This window comes from Solenopsis invicta, chromosome 13 (genome assembly GCF_016802725.1).
Source record: "Solenopsis invicta isolate M01_SB chromosome 13, UNIL_Sinv_3.0, whole genome shotgun sequence".
NCBI lineage: Eukaryota > Metazoa > Arthropoda > Insecta > Hymenoptera > Formicidae > Solenopsis > Solenopsis invicta.
This window is the reverse complement of record NC_052676.1, coordinates 11987221-12003963: the sequence shown is the minus strand read 5'-3', so window position 1 is coordinate 12003963 and position 16743 is coordinate 11987221. Positions and strand designations below refer to the sequence as shown.

General features: G+C 42.2%; 1 protein-coding gene across 1 annotated transcript; it reads left to right on the top strand.

Moving 5' to 3' along the window:
• The first annotated feature begins 10115 nt into the window (after positions 1-10115).
• On the top strand, positions 10116-12083 carry LOC105206864 (piggyBac transposable element-derived protein 4). The gene is given in 2 exon segments (XM_011176325.3): positions 10116-11500; positions 11503-12083. Coding segments are annotated over 2 exon segments (1776 nt in total). The 5' UTR covers positions 10116-10305.
• Positions 12084-16743: the final 4660 nt, after the last annotated feature.

Here is a 16743-nt window from a genome sequence, read left to right as displayed (position 1 = left end):
AGTTTGAAGACGCACAATTGGAAACATTACTGAATGAAGATTCATCTCAAACGCAACAGGAGCTTGCAGATTCATTGGGCGTGACTCAACAAGCTATTTCACATCGTTTGAAAACCATGGGAATGATCCAAAAGCATGGACACTGCCATACGAATTAAAGCCGAGAGACATCGAACGGCGTTTTTTCGCGTGCGATGCTGCTCCAACGGCAAAAACGGAAGGGTTTTCTGCATCGTATTGTAACCGGCGATGGATCCATTATGATAATCCAAAGCGAAAAAAATCGTGGGGCTACCGCGACCATGCATCAACATCGACGGCCAAGCCAAACATCCATGGCTCGAAGCTCATGCTGTGTATTTGGTGGGACCAGCTCGGCGTGATTTATTATGAGCTGTTGCAACCGGGTGAAACCATCACAGGAGCTCGCTACAGAACACAACTAATGCGTTTGAGCCGAGCATTGCAGGAAAAACGGCCACAATACGAGCAAAGACACGAAAAAGTAATGTTGCTGCACGACAACGCTCGGCCACGTGTTGCTCAGGTCGTTAAAACCTATCTGGAAACATTGAAATGGGACGTCTTACCTCATCCGCCGTATTCTCCTGACATCGCCCCTTCAGATTACCACTTGTTCCGATCAATGGCGCATGGCCTGGCTGAGCAGCACTTCCATTATTACGAAGAGGCCAAAAACTGGGTCGATTCGTGGATCGCCGCAAAAGACGAGCAGTTTTTTCGACGCGGGATTCGTATGCTGCCCGAAAGGTGGAAGAAAGTAGTGGCCAGCGATGGACAATATTTTCAAGAATAAGTATGGAACCATTTTTCAACAATCAATCCTCAAATTTTGACAAAAAACGGCGGTTTTCAATTTGTACTCCTAATACAATAAAAACTTGTACTTTTAAATTTACCAATTTTTGAATTTTATACATTTTCCCTCTTTACTTTGATTCGTTGCGCCATTTTTAGGGGCTTACGAAGCTAAACCAATGAAAAGAAGTCTACGGGATAGCCAGACTTTGTTTTAGGGATTCTACATAAGCCGAGCACGTACGTGCGCCCGGCTAACCTTACCGCAACCACGTGCCACCTTAGACCATATATAACTACAGACACGGCTTGTGGCTCTGAGTCGAAGTGAAACAAAGATAACCGAGAATCTTTGCCCACATGTGACGTCACAGATAATTTAAAATGGCGGATAGTGGCTGACTGCAGTGCAGGATATGTTACGCTATATATGTGGAAGTGTTTTGGAATATTATTAAAATGCTGCGAACATGTTGCATTAAGAAATGCAAAGAATGACAAAAGAGTGGTACTAATATCTTTTCATCAGTAAGTAATTATTTTCAATATTTAGTATTTGCTGAATATAATATCGTATAACCTATAAACGATATAATTAATGTACATCTCAGATAAAGTTGTAACAGTTCTAGAAGAATTTATTTACAGGTTTTCAAAAAATCCAAACTTAAGACAAGAATGGATAAATGCAATAAAATGTGAAAATTTTAAACCTTTGCTTCATTTAAGAATATGTTCCAAACATTTCGCAAGTGATTGTTTTGTTAAAAGTCCTTGGAATTCAAAGCGAATATTGAAAGCTGATGCTGTACCCACTGTATCTGATGTATGTGAAACGCAATATATTCATACGGTGACCATATTTTCGAAGAGGAAATAAAGCACACACACACACACACACACACGCACACACGCACACGCACACGCACACGCACACGCACCCGCACGCGCGCGCGCGTATGCGTGTGCGTGTGTAATATTTCCTGATAGGTTTCCAATAAAAAAAATAAAAAACGATTTAAATGTGAATGATTTTATTAAAGACAAAAATTTAATAAGATAAACATAGAAATACATTTTTTTATTCTTATACGTATTCTTAATACGGGTGAGCAAGAGATGACACGTTTTCGTGAGCTTGCTAAAAACGAAAGAGAGCATTTTATTCAAAGAAGCCAAAAGACAAGAAAAAAACTATAAGAGAAAAAACCCCAAGAGTGCAAATATTCAAGTGCATATTTTAATAGGTATTGTAATAATTAACTTACTTTCAATGTTCAATCCGGATGAATAATTTTTATAAAACTAATTTTGATATTTATATAATATTATTTAATGATATTTTTCAAATGGATTTTTTTTTAAATTCATAATTATTTTTGAGAAAATCATGAAAATGCAAACAATTCATATCGTAGTTGAATTTTGTGCGAATACAGGCTTCTAGAGTTTCTACTTTTATTTGTGCTTTTTCGCTGCTCCAAAAATTATTAATAATTGAAAATGTTCTTTCAGTTGGAACATTTGAGCTAGAAAGACATAAACAATATTCAACAATTTTTAATATATTTTTAAAAGATATTTGTTTCTCATCAAATGCTAAACTATTTCTGTTCATTTTTCATCACAAGGCATTCTTGTATTTTTTTGCCACTCTTCAAGTTTTTCTTTGGTAATGTAGCTTTTCACGCAACAAACTTCATCGAATAGTTCACCGTCATTAATATTTAGTTCTATTTTATTTAAAATAAAAGAAAGACTCTCTTCCACTTTTGGCCATAATGGAATTTCTCGTAAAAGTATCCGTTCAGAAACTTCCATTTCTAGGAAAGCGTTGTCCCATTGATTTAATACAGGTTATGAAATATTCAATACAGGTTTGGTAAAATAATTGTACATTTACTTTAAATAATTTAACTTTATGTCTTTGGTATATTTCTAATTTTAAAATAATCTTTTTAACACTCATAGGTAGTAACTCTTGTTGTTTATGTTCAATTAATTTTAATTTTAATTTTTTTAAAATATGGGAAGTTTTGCACATAGAAATATTTTGCGATTCAATTTTTAGAATATGTGTATGAAAAGTAGAAGCTTGACTGTGAACAAAAAGTAACCATGCTTCAGCAAAAGGACTAAAACGTTAGGTTTACGAAAGGTTAAAAAACGTTTTTAAAATTGTAGGACATTTTTCTTGCTCCAAAAAATACAATTTAAGAGGATGGAACAATTTCAAAATCCTTTTTAAAAATGGTAACAAAGTCAGCCACCTGCTTTTACTGTAACCTAGTAATTTATGATATAGAACATCTACATCATCACAAATTTTCTTAAAATTTTTAACTCTAATTGTATAGATGTAAAAATATGAATAAATTTTTACTAATATAACTTCAATGTCAATTGGGAGACATTCCGAACCAGTGCAAATGCAATTATTGCATATATGAGCGGCACAATTGACGCCAATTACGTTATTGTCACGCATTTTTTGAATTTTATAAAAAACATTATTTTTGCCTTTTCGTTGAACACCACCAAAATTACAATTAGTGTTATCAGCACATAAAGCCACTAATTTTTTCGTAGATTCATATTCGTTTAGCAAATCCCAAATACAATCTTTTAAAATATCTGAAGTTTCATCTGGTAATTGTTTTATAGATAAAATCTTAACTTTAATAACTTCATTTGGTAAGAAATATCTAATAAGGACCGAACATAATTTTACAATTACCATGATTGGAACAATCAGAATAAATTGTAACATAATTCACTTTAGATAAATCAGTTTTTAACAAGTTAACTGAATATGGACTAAAAACATTAAGAATGATAGCTTCAGTTTTTGTCCTAGCACAAGAATATTGTTCATTAAAACATTTTTTTATTAATTTTGAAGTGCAATCATTAGAACGAAATGAATGCTTGTGTTGTACTAAATGATAACTCCAGCTAGCTTCTTTAAAAGCCAAAGATTTTTCTCTATCTAGAAACATTTCACTGTTAAAAAAGGATTTTATCTGTTTACATGATGGAGCTTTCAAATCAGCCTCTTTACGTTTTGATGTCTCTATGTGCTGTTTTATTGCCGCTTTCCCACTATTTGCAATATTAAAATTAGCTATACATTTTTCACATCTAACATCACTTTCTGTGACCGTCTTCTTAATAAAAGGGAACTCTTCTTGCAAATTATCATTAAATATGAATTTTCTTTTAGGTGCTATAGTATGGGCTAAAATAAAAAATAGTTTTATTAAAACTACTATATAAATGTTTTGTATCAAAATTCAAAATATACCCAGACAGTACAAGTATCTTAAGACATCTAAAATTTTAGACATCTTTTAAACTCGTAATTTTTTAAATGTCTTTAAGATGTTTGTGCTGTCTGGATACTTAGTAAAGATATATGGTAGGTTAGAGGTTAGTGGTTAGAACTACAAAATATTAAGATTATTATGTTACTACGCAATTATATTACTATTAAATACCTTTTATGTAAAAAAAATTATTAAGTATAAAGATTTATAAATATTTAATTGTATATTAAATAGGTATCGTAATAACCAACTTACATCTTCAATGTTTAATTGAACCAAAATATACTTATCACAAAAAGAAAAATGTGAGAACCTTATTAATAACTAGATCAATAGTATCTTGCAGTCAATGAAGTCTAATGAATTACGTTTATGTGGTATATATGCAATAATTTCATTAAAATAATTTGCAAGAAATGCAATACAATATTTTGACATAAATACTTGGACAATACCGCTATCTCTGATAGTATCATATAACTAATTTCGCAGGAAACCATAGGTTTGTTCTTCATAGTTGCACTGGAACTAAACAAGATAGTACAGATCAGACTATCCATTTGTCTTGTATGATCCTGTTGTTATAGTGTAATCCCAGTGCAGTAATAAAGGAACAAACCTTATATAACTTATGTTTGGTTGTCAAGAGGATTTGAATGGGGCGCCTGGAAGAGGAAAGTCCGGAAGATACTTCGAAGACTATGCTTGGATCAAAAGGAGAGGGAGGAGGAAACAACGGGCATCACCACGAGGTGTCGAGCAAAACCAAGAGACACGTTATACTTATAACACAACGTTTAATAAAAATAGGCACAATACATTATATCACGCAAGATGTCAGACAGGCCCGACTGCACACGCGGACGGGGGCCAAGACTCTCTGTGTCTGGCGGAAACGGTTACTCGCCTCTCTGCTCAAGTTCCCCAAGAAGGACGCGAGGCGCGCGGTAGTCGCAAGACACCGCCAATCAGAGCCTCAGACTAACGATAAGCCAATTCCTGAACAGTATCGCTGTGACGTAAACAATATGGTGCTGCACTAGCGCCCCTAGCGGAGGAGGTGTGAACTAACCAACGAGATTAGCGGAGATAGCCGATAACTTACACTTGTATTTGTCGGTCGTTCTCGTAAAAATTTCATTTTAGCATAACATAAGACATTGATACTGTTGTGCCCGTTCGGCCGAGCTTGAGAAGCTGGCCGAAGGAAGATCTATCGATCGGACAAAAATGAAGTGCGGCTGGCTTTTGTTCTTTGGTTTTTCGGGACGCGGAGCTGTCAAGCGACATTTAAAATAATTCCGCTATCAATTAATTGTATATAGCCAATTAATTAAAGTCAGTGTTCTTTTATAAAAGAGAGTGTTCAATTATTTCGTGCTGTGTGTTCGTGTGAGTGTTTTTGCGTGCTCGTCTCGTCGAGCATAACATTTTGGGGACTCGTCCGATTTCGAACCATGTAATGGACATCTCGGAAGATGTTACGGCAGCGTCTCCTGCGAGAGTGGAGAAACGTCCTCTTCGTAAGGGAATGCGTCCCCGAACACCTGCAAAACCTCGACTCTCCACCGAAGCAAATTCTCTTCGGGCGATCGCCGTGGAGTTGCGTCAGCTTGGTGCTAAGAGACAAAGGCAGTGGCAGTGTGAGGAGCGATCCATTTGTCTACAACGTTGGGAAGAGTTATCGACGTTATTTCGTCAACACGATGGGGAGCTACTACGTCTTCGGGAGGCACAGCTAAGTCCTTCTAAAAATATTTGTTTACGTGCGGGGATTTTGCTTCGAATATTGGAGGTGTGTTGTGTCCGCGTTGCCTCTGCGCAAGGAGTTTCGTGTTAGATGAATGGGGGGACGCGTTGCGTTCGCGTTGTTTTGACATGCCTTTGGTTGAGGAAGAAAATATTCTTGTCAAACGCATTTTACGCTTGTATTTACGTCTATTGATTTTTATTGTTTTAATTGACGCATGGCGTGTCGTTTCCTCTTAAAATTCTCTTAAATAGAAGATGAGAGAGAGAGAGAGAGAGAGTGAGTGAGTGAGAGTGAGAGAGAGAGAATTACGGTTTTAGATTTAGGATTTCTTCTTTTCGAAATTGCAATTTCGTCTCGGGACAGAGGGAGACGTTCTATCGTTCCTTTTTCTTCCTGGAGGGCATTGGGTTGGGAATGACACGGGCGTCGCTCGGTAACCCGTGGCAGGAGTCCGGGGTAGAGCAGGAAGTCGTCGTGCTTCCCTGAAAGTCCACGCCTTGGAGGACGGGTTCAGGGAATCGTTCTTTCTTCGGAAACTGGGAATGAATTTCGATTCTTTTTAGAATTTCTTGGTTAAATTTAAGGGAAAGAATTTGCAGCAAACGGTGTTTTGGTTTGGTTAGCAGTATTTAGCTTCCCGTAGCAGAGGCCCGGTAGAGAGCAGGAGGTCGTCGAGTGAATTCTAATTTCAGAAGTAAACGACGCTCGGTAACCTGTGGCAAGAGCCTAGGGTAGAGTAGTAGGTCGTCATTTTGGTCTGAATCGCGGAGGACGACGCTCGGTTACCCGTGGCAAAAGCTGGGATAAAACAACAGAGAATCTAGGATTTCTTTTTCTTCCAAAAAGGTGCTGGTTTGGGAGTGACACTGACATCGCTCGATAACCTGCGGTAAGGGCCCAGGGTAGAAGTCGTCAAGTCTCCCTGGAAATCCTCACCTTGAGAGAAATAAATTCTAAACAGTCGTTCTTTTGTTAAGAGTTAAAAATGAGTTTCGATTCTTTTTCTTCTAGTTTGCAGGAGAGGACGATGCTCAGTAACCTGTGGCAAAAGCCCAGGGTAGAGCAGAAGATCGTTGATTTTGGTCTGAAGTGCTATGTTTTGTTTTGAAGATTCTAGTCTGTTGGAAGTTGTGACGGTCTAAGGCTTTCTTTTTCTTCCAAAAAGGTGTTGGTGTGAGGTTAACGCAAGCGATGCTCGGTAACCTGTGGCGGAAGCCCAGGGTAGAGCAGGAAGTCGTCGTGCTTCTCTAGAAATCCTCGCCTTGTGGGAAGGGGATTTTGAAGATCGTTTTTCTTCCAAAATCGGGGGGATATGAAAGAGGAAGAGAGAGAGGGAGGCAAATTATTGTTTTGTGAATTGAGTACTCGTTGGATTTTATTTTATTTCAGTTTAGAGGCTTGCAAGGTGGAACCATTTCGACGCGTAGAGGAAAGTCTGCGAAATTCTTTTTTTAAGAAGACTGCCTCGCCCCGGTTTTTGATTCAGGGTTTTCCCGTGGGCTTGGAGGCAAATGCCGAGGCGGGGACATGGGAGCCTTTAGGGCGTTGGGTCCCTGAAAGTTAATTTTTCCCCCTCTTGTCCGAAGAATCAAGAAGGAAGCGCTCAATATTTAAGATGAAGAGTTTTATACGAGCGGAGATTGAAGCAAGAAGGTTTCGTTTTGAAGAAGAGGTTTTGCAGATTTATGTTTTCTGGAGAACAAGCCTTCCAGCTTGGTTGTCGGGACGACAACCTTGAAGAAGAGGGGCAGTGTTGTGCCCGTTCGGCCGAGCTTGAGAAGCTGGCCGAAGGAAGATCTATCGATCGGACAAAAAGGAAGCGCGGCCGGCTTTTGTTCTTTGGTTTTTCGGGACGCGGAGCTGTCAAACGACATTTAAAATAATTTCGCTATCAATTAATTGTATATAGCCAATTAATTAAAGTCAGTGTTTTTTTATAAAAGAGAGTGTTCAATTATTTCGTGCTGTGTGTTCGTGTGAGTGTTTTTGCGTGCTCGTCTCGTTGAGCATAACAATACACTAAGTAAAAAAAATTAATACTGTAATTTTGTAAATAAAAGACAAAAAGGACACAATTTAAAAAAGAAGGACAAAACTGAGTTTTCAAGAAATGAATAAATCTAAAGGGCAGCTACTTGAAATAAAAAACTGTCCTTTGAAATAAAGGACGAATGGTTACCGTACATATTCATGAAACGGATATTCTCAATGTTCTATGCATTGAAATGGAAAATGAAATTGCGGAGTACAACTCTCTTTATGATCAATGCTAAAACTTAGTCTTCAATTGTATTATACTTTACTATAATTTTTTTAGCTTTAACAATGAATTTAAAGATTACTGCAGTTTACGCACTATCACTAACAAAAAAAGTATAGCACTGGAGGAGCCTTTAAAAAAAAAGCGAAAGTTTATGTTGGTGATTTCAAAGAATGTGATGGGATAAATGAGAAAGAAAGTTATGTACAGATTGTTAACAAAACAATAACAAAAAAAAAATAAACAAATTAAAATATTGCAGCAAAAAAAGAAGGCTTAACAAAAAAATTGAAGATTTACATTTGTTAGTGGATGACTTAAAAAACAAACATATGATTGCTGAAGATGATTCTGTAATACTTTCTGTATGTATATTTCTGAATGTATATTTCTGTATGTATACTTTTGGTATGCGCATGAATGTTTTATATTTAGTTACATATTAGTACTTACTATTTCTTTTTCCTACTATTTTTTATATATAGTAATGTAAGAGCGGGCCGAAAGGATTTCAAAATCCCGCCTCACAAAGGAGAGGAGAACGTGCGAGCCGGAAAATACTAGGAAAGTAAATATCTCGTCACGATCCCTCGTGTGTCAGGAGCCGGAAGTACCGACGGACAGGAGGGTAACTGGAATTAACTGCGCACCAGGAGTACAATGGCAGAACCGACTTTATTCACCGGTCGTGTACAGAAAAACGTGGCGGCCATGCCGCACTTGACCAGAGCTTCGACGAGTCTGATGCTTGCGATGATACACCCATGAGAGAGACCGCAGGGGCGCGCTAGTGAGCCTCGCAGGGCCAATCGCATGGCGGTATATGTCTCACGTGGTTTGCAAAACCAATTGGGGCACGAGACAGAAGGTCACGTGACCCACGCAGCCAATCAGGCAAGCAATACGCAGGCAGCAATCCGCTGACAACGCCACTGCAGTGGCGGCCGATTTGAAATTTATACCGAGTGAGCCGATTGCTCACTTACAGTATATTTACTGTTTATTTTTTCCTGTTTGTCCACACTGTAGGACAATTTACCTGCTTCCACCAAAATATTATTTAAACAAATGATGCAATCTAAATCCAGAACATATCCTGCTGAGCTGAAAAGCTTTGCACTTACTTTAAACTTTTATTCACTAAGAGCATATAATTATGTCAGAGACACATTTCATAATATTCTACCTCATCCTCAAACCTTGCAAAAGTGGTATACATCAGTTGCAGGTGAATCAGGTTTTCATACTGAATCCATAAATACTTTAAAAGTAAAGGTAAAACTTATGTCTGTGCTTTAATGATTGACGAAATGGCAATTCATAAGAAAATAGAGTGGAATGGCAAAAAGTTTATGGGGTATGTTTTAAGAAGAGTGTTTTCTACTTAACAACACAAGTTGACACAAGCGTCAGTGTATCTTTTTCCAACATCCAATAAAGGCCCGTCCAGACAAACTTGCATAATCGCATAGCCGTGTGCATAAAACAATTGATTGGTCTATGAGCTAATGCATAAAGAAATGAACCAAACAATTTCTTTATAAATACAATGCGACTATGTTCGCCTGGATAGTCTTGTCTGGATAGCCTCTAACTATATGGAAGTTTGTCTGGATAGCCTCTAACTATAAAAGATATGATGCTTGTGTCAGTTTATGTCGCTAAATGGAAAACACGAATATGTTTCAGCAGCGCATATAGGTTTACAAGTTAATTATTGAATATATAAAAAAAAATATATACAGGGTGATTCAGAATAACCTTATGTTTTTGAAAAGACATATTCCTAAAGTTATTCTGAAACAACTTTTTCTTTTGCAAAAACTTGTCCAAAGCTTAATTTTTGAATTTTAACCCGGCGTGAATGTGGTGGGGTATGACATACCCCACCTGTTGTTTTTATCGGTATATTTTTTTATTTGTCATTGCGACATTTTAGCAATTTTGAGTAGCTGGAGCTAAGGGAGTGTGGGAGGGGATAGTGACGTGGTCGCAGTGTTGCGTCAGCCTGCGCTCATGATACACGCGTGTAAACGTCTTTGGGGTTAGTCACACCCCGCCACATAGCTCGTGTGTGCATTTCGTGACAAAATTATTTAGTGCTTATTTCGCTTTCTCTGCTTAATATCGGCTTTTTTTAGCTAAAAATGGATGTGGAAAGTGATGAAAGGCGACTTAGGTCCATGCTGCATGAGGTATTAGAAAATTCTTCGGACGAATCAAGCTCGTCAGAAGTATCTGATAATTGTAGTGAACATAACCTCGAATCTGATACGGAACAGGAGATAAATGATGATCAAGTAGAAAGTGACAGTGATGGGGATTCAGACGACAATATCACACTTTCATCTCTGAGAACACGTCGCTCCTCTGTCCAAGTTCATGCACCTCATTACAAATGTAAAGATGGCCAAAAGTGGTACAAGCAAGCTCCACGAACAAATATACGAACTCGGGCTGAAAACATAATTAATGAGAAGCCTGGAGTGAAAGGAGCAGCAAAAGAGGCGAAAACTGAAGTTGAATGTTGGAAAATTTTTTTCACCGAGGAAATGAAGAATGTTATATTGATCCATACAAACGAAGAAATCTTGAGACGACAAGCAAATTGCAACGATCCTAAAAGGCTATATTACATGAAAGAAACAACAGCTACAGAACTTGATGCGTTTATTGGGTTGCTATACATTGCTGGTCTAAATAAATCAAGCCGCCAGAATCTGAACGACTTATGGAGGACGGATGGAACAGGAGTCGATATATTTCGGACGACTATGTCATTGCAACGATTTTACTTTTTGCAAAATTGCATTCGCTTTGATGACAAATCAACGAGGGAGGAGCGAAAGAAAACTGATAACTTGACTCATATAAGATGGCTGTTTGACCAATTTGTTCGGTGCTGCCAACAATCCTATATAGCACATGAGTACATGACAATTGATGAGATGTTATTGGCGTTTAGAGGGCGATGCTCGTTTCGTGTGTACATACCAAGCAAACCTGCTAAGTATGGCATCAAAATTCAAGCACTTGTAGATGCTAAGTCTTTTTACATTTTTAATTTAGAAGTTTATGCAGGGAAGCAGCCTGCAGGGCCGTACGCTGTCAGTAACAGCGCTTTTGCTATAGTGGAAAGACTAATTCAGCCCATTTCAAAGTCGAATCGCAATTTAACTTTTGATAACTGGTTTACCAGTTACGAATTGATGATTCATCTATTAGCTGAGCATAGGCTGACTTCCACTGGAACAGTTCGCAAAAACAAAAGATGCATTCCACCTGTTTTTTTGAAGACCAGAAAAGAACCGGGAAGTTCAATGTTTTGTTTCCAGAAGGAGGTTTTTTGGTCTCTTATGCCCCTAAAAATAATAAAGTGGTAATTGCAATGTCTACCCTTCACCACGATGATAGGATTGATGAAAGCACTGGAGACCAGAAAAAGCCGGAAATTATTACGTTCTACAACTCAACAAAAGCAGGAGTCGATGTTGTTGATGAGTTGAGCGCTACTTACGATGTTTCGCGCAACAGCAAGCGCTGGCCAATGACAATCTTTTATGGAATACTGAATATGGCTGCTATCAATGCAAACATAATATTTCAAGAAAATGTAAACAAAAACACTACACGAACAGAATTTCTCCGTAATATGGCATTAAGTTTGGTGTATACGCATTTGCGACTACGAGTAGATAAAAAAAATATCCCCGTAAACATACGTCAGAAAATTTTTTCTCAAATCAATGAACCATTGCGCCCATTACTCCAAAATACTCCTGGACGTTATGATAGATGTCTTGACTGTTCACGCCGCAAAGATCGAAAGACTAAATATGCATGTGCATGCTGTGAAAAAGCCATATGTTTGGATCATGCAATTTTTTCTTGCAAAGACTGTGCTAATTTCGATTCTAGTTCCTAAGATGTTTCTCAATGATATAATAAGTTTTTATATGTTTAGTTTGTTCAAGATCTCATGTTGTTTATGTTTTTAGAGTTTTTTTAGTTTAAGTAAAAACTTATTAATCTTAGTGGCTCTTCTAAATGAGCGTTTTGATTTTTGTAACCAAAAACCAGTGCCATTGCTATCTCAAGTAATTGTATTAAAATACAATTAATATTATTTGCTTGTTATTGAAATTGTTTCTTATATTATCCCCTTTTATAATATATTGCAGTTATTTGACGTGATTCTGGTGCATTTAAAATTTTACAGACACTATTGTGTTGGGGTATGTCACACCCCGCCACATACTCAAAGTAATCTTTTTCCACCACACTCACGCCGGGTTAAGGAGAAATAGTTATCCAATAATCGGGCGCGTATAGCGGAGAGACAGGGCCGGCGCAACTCACCGTTCAATACGGGCGATTACGTGGGGCGATCGCAGTGACAGATCAAACACTGCTTTCCTCTCTTTCCCCCCTCTCTCTCACCCGCTCTCTCAAAACCACTATCACATTCTTATTCTCATTCTTTCTTTATTTATTTATCAACTCATGCATTGACACTGAAATAATGCTAGATTTAAAAACGTTATTTACCTATTTGACGCCTTTCCTTTAATAACTTTTTATGTGTAAAAGAATATCCCTTTTAAGTCAAAATTAACATATTTCAAACGCGTGCTTAAAAAATAAACGCAGAGAGAAAGAGAGAGAGAGAAAGAGAATGAATGAATGAATAAGCTTTTATTGCTGCCCTAGGACTAGCCCTCTAAGAGCAGGTAGATACAGAGTAAGTACAAGAAAAGGTGCAGATGCACTCATACTGACTGATAGCAAAAATAAAAATAAAAAGTAATACATGCAAAAGAATGTCATTGACAAGCAAACTTACAACTAATAACAAATAAAAAATAAAAATAATAAAAATAAAAGTAACAAAGAAAGAATATATAGTAAATAAAAAAGATAAGATGCAAACAGAAGACATTATCCAGGCGCAAGATAAAATAATATAAATCAAAATGAGCGTGATATGGTAATAAAGTAAGCAGGCAGAAAGGTAATAATATGTACGGAAAAGTAAAAGCAAAAATAAGAATATGAGTATGTGTTTACATGTATATATGCGTAAATAAAGACGTAGAAAATATATGCGTAAATAAAAACATAGAAATATGTGTGTAACAACCCGTTTTTCTTGGATAGATATCGCGCACGGACGTAGCTCGTCGGGAATTCCTGGGCACGATCCGGGTTAAGAGAGAATTAGACTCGTGTGTTTGAACGTGTAAAATATGTACAAGTTTTATTGAGTGAAGGGACCAATACAATTGTCTTAAAGCTAGTATTTACAGAGGGCGTGTCACCGCCGATACGTCGTCGGCCGTATCGCGCGCGGGGTGACGGCTATCTTGACCGCGGCGATCGGGAATACCGTCGGGCAACGGTTTCGGCGCGGGGAACGTCGTCGGCGCGGTTGCCGCTTATTCGCACGGCAGGTGCGTTGTTTACGCGGTCGGCGTTCTTTTCGGCGCGCCGGCGGCCTCGTGTTTTTCGGCCTTGCGAGGTCGCGTGCTCGGCTTTTCGCGGTCGTCAGCACGGTAGCGGGGCGCGGGGCGGCGCTCGGCCGAGCGTCCCTTTAAATCCGCAGCTGTTATGTTGCGATCTCGCTCGCAGGCAGGATGCGACGGCTACGTCGAGTACGCTCGACGGAGGCAAAGACGCTTTACCCCGTTTTTCTGTAGCCGCCGCGGTAGGATCGGATCGGTGTCGAGGAAAGCCGGTCGGGCAAGTACGCTTGCCTGAGCCCAAGACGCTTGAGCCCAGCTTCGGCGAGGAGAGACGGGTACGAGAGTGGTAGCCGTCGAGAACGCTCGACAGAGGCCAAGACACTTGACCCCAGGACTACCTCGGGAGACTTCTTCGGAGACTAGTCGGCGGAGTAGCGGTCCGAGCAGTCGGCGGAGAAGAAGCGCAGCATCTTGCTGCTCCGGCGCTTTTATACCCGCATCTCGAGACGTCGGGAACGTTCGGTGGCGGTTCGGTTCGTGTCGGAGCCAGCGTCCCCGCCGCTCGAGATCGGTTGCGTGGTGGGCGGACGGAGGCGCGTGAGCACGTCGCTAGCGCGTGCCGGTTTGGGGCCGGTGCGCGTGCGCGGCGCGGTAACCGCGACGCGCGGATGCCTCGCTGCTCGCGTTGGCGCGTTTGAAGTCGTTTATCGGCGCGTAGCGCCTCGTTTGACGCTCGGCGGATGTTCGGCCGGCGTTTTGCGGACGATGACCGGTCCGTCGGGGGGGTCGCGCGGAAGCGGTTTGTTACACCACCCCCTTCCTAAGAATGCCTGAAATTAGAGGCATACTATTTATTTTCCCGGTGTGCGGGGAGTGTCGTAGGACTTCTCTCGGCATGATCGGAGTCGTCCGGCACGGTCGAAGCGTAAGTGCCACCGTCGAGCTCCGAGTCTGGCCTTGTATTCGCGGCCGGAGTGGATGGCGAAGTACGGTACCTCTACCGTGATGCCCGGTGCGACTTCCACTGGTACAGGTGGTGGCAGCAGCGGCCCCATCAGTCGGATCGGGTTGAGGGACGGCTGCGGTTTTTCCGGCCGTGTCGCTATCGGCCGCGGTATTGGCGGCGGTGGTGTCGTTGTGAGCCAGGAGATCTTGGTCTGCGTCTGGCGGTCGGACGGCTGTCGTAGCTGGCCCCGTCTGACACCGGCTATAGCGGCTGGTTTCCGCGGCTGTTCTTTCGGCTCGGTGGACTGGCTGGGTCCAGTTCCAGAGGTTGGCCGTGACTGGCTTGGTCCGGCTTCGTCCATGCCGGGTCGCTCCGGGTCGTACTCGGCCACGGGTTCGCCCAGAAAGTCCCTGATGATGCTCAGAATATCGTCGGCTGCTGCGTCGCTTGCCATGGCTCGCGTCAAAGTGAGCTCTGCGATGCCTGGGCCGTTACGTTCAAATTCGGACGGACGTCCTTCCCCCAGATTGGTGTTGTCATCTTCGGCCGCATTGTTTTCATCCTCGGTGTCGGTGTCACCGTCGGCTCGTGGAGTGGGGGCCGGCTTCAGATCTTGAATGTGCGTGTGTCGGTACCACTTCCCCCTTTTGCTCCGGAGGTCGACTATAACGACGGGTGAGATGATTTTCCGGATTTCTAGCGGTCCGATGTATTTTGGCGCGAGTTTTGCGTTGAAGGCATCCGCGCGCCGCGACAACGGGCGGTCGCGTTTCCATACCCATTCGCCTAGCCGCGGTCGCCAATTCCGGCGGCGCAGATTATAGTATCGTTCTTGCCTTTGAAACGCTCGGGCAAGCTTTATGCGCACGACTTCGTACGCCTCGCGTAGGCGTCGTTGCAGCGCGTGCGGCGCCTCTGCGTCGTTCGATGCCGCGCGTTCTCCCGGACGTCGCAGTTCGCGGCCGTGGTTTAGGAACGCCGGCGTATGCCCCGTTGCTTTGTGCACTGCTGTATTGTAAGCGAACTGCAGCTCAGCGAGGTATGTGTCCCACTTGCGGTGGTCCTTTTTTACGTACAGGCTGATCATTGTTTTTACGGACCGATTCGTGCGTTCGACCGGATTACAGTGCGGGGCGTACGCTGGCGTTAATCGGTGGCGGATCTGCAGTTTCTGCAGAAGCTGGGTCAGTGAGGCCGAACGCAGCTGGGTCCCGTTGTCGGAGAGGATTTCGTCGGGGCATCCGTGGTGGAGCACGATAGCTTCCGTGAGGGCGGCTGTCACGTTCTGTGCGGTGGCGCGGCGGAGAGCACGCATCTCGAGCCATTTGGTGAACCGGTCTTGCATAGTGAGGAGCCACGTGTGGCCCCGGGAGGATCGCGGTAACGGTCCTATGAGGTCGATGGCAACTTGTTGCCACGGTCGCGTAATTACGGTCGGGTGGAGCAGTCCGGCGGGTCGGCGCTGCTCCGCTTTGTGAGCCAGGCATGTCTCGCACTGCCGCACGTATTGGGCTATGTCGCGGAACATGCCGGGTCAGTGATACTGTACGGCGATGCGCGAGATGGTCTTGGCGATCCCGAGATGTCCGGCGGTCGGCTCGTCGTGACACCGCCGCAGGATCTCGGTGCGTCCTTCGCGGGGGACGCACTCTTTCCACTGTGCGTCGCTCGGCGTTTCGGACAAGTCGAGGGTATGTAGCACGTGTTTGTATAATTTCCCGTCTTCGATGCGGAAGTCGGGAGCGTCGTGCGGCGTGTCGCGTGCGGTTCCCCACCATTTCCGGTACCACGGGCATCGGGGGTCCGCGATGACGTTGACGGCGTGTCGGCGGGACAAGGCATCGGCTACCTTGTTCAACGCTCCTTTGCGGTACTGAACGTCGAAGTCGTATTGGCGTAACTCGAATGCCCACCGTCCGAGTCGGCCGGTGGGCGAATCGAGTTTTTGTAGCCAGCGTAGTGACTGGTGGTCGGTCACGACCTTAAAGCGATAGCCCTCGAGGTAATCCCTCATTCGGCGTATTCCCCACAGTATCGCGAGACACTCCAGCTCCGTCGCGCTGAAGTTTCGTTCGGCGGAATTCAGGGTACGACTGGCATATGCGATCACGCGCTCGCCCTCGGGGAAGTATTGTGTTAGTACGGCCCCCAGGCCGGTCGTAAACGCGTCCGTTTGT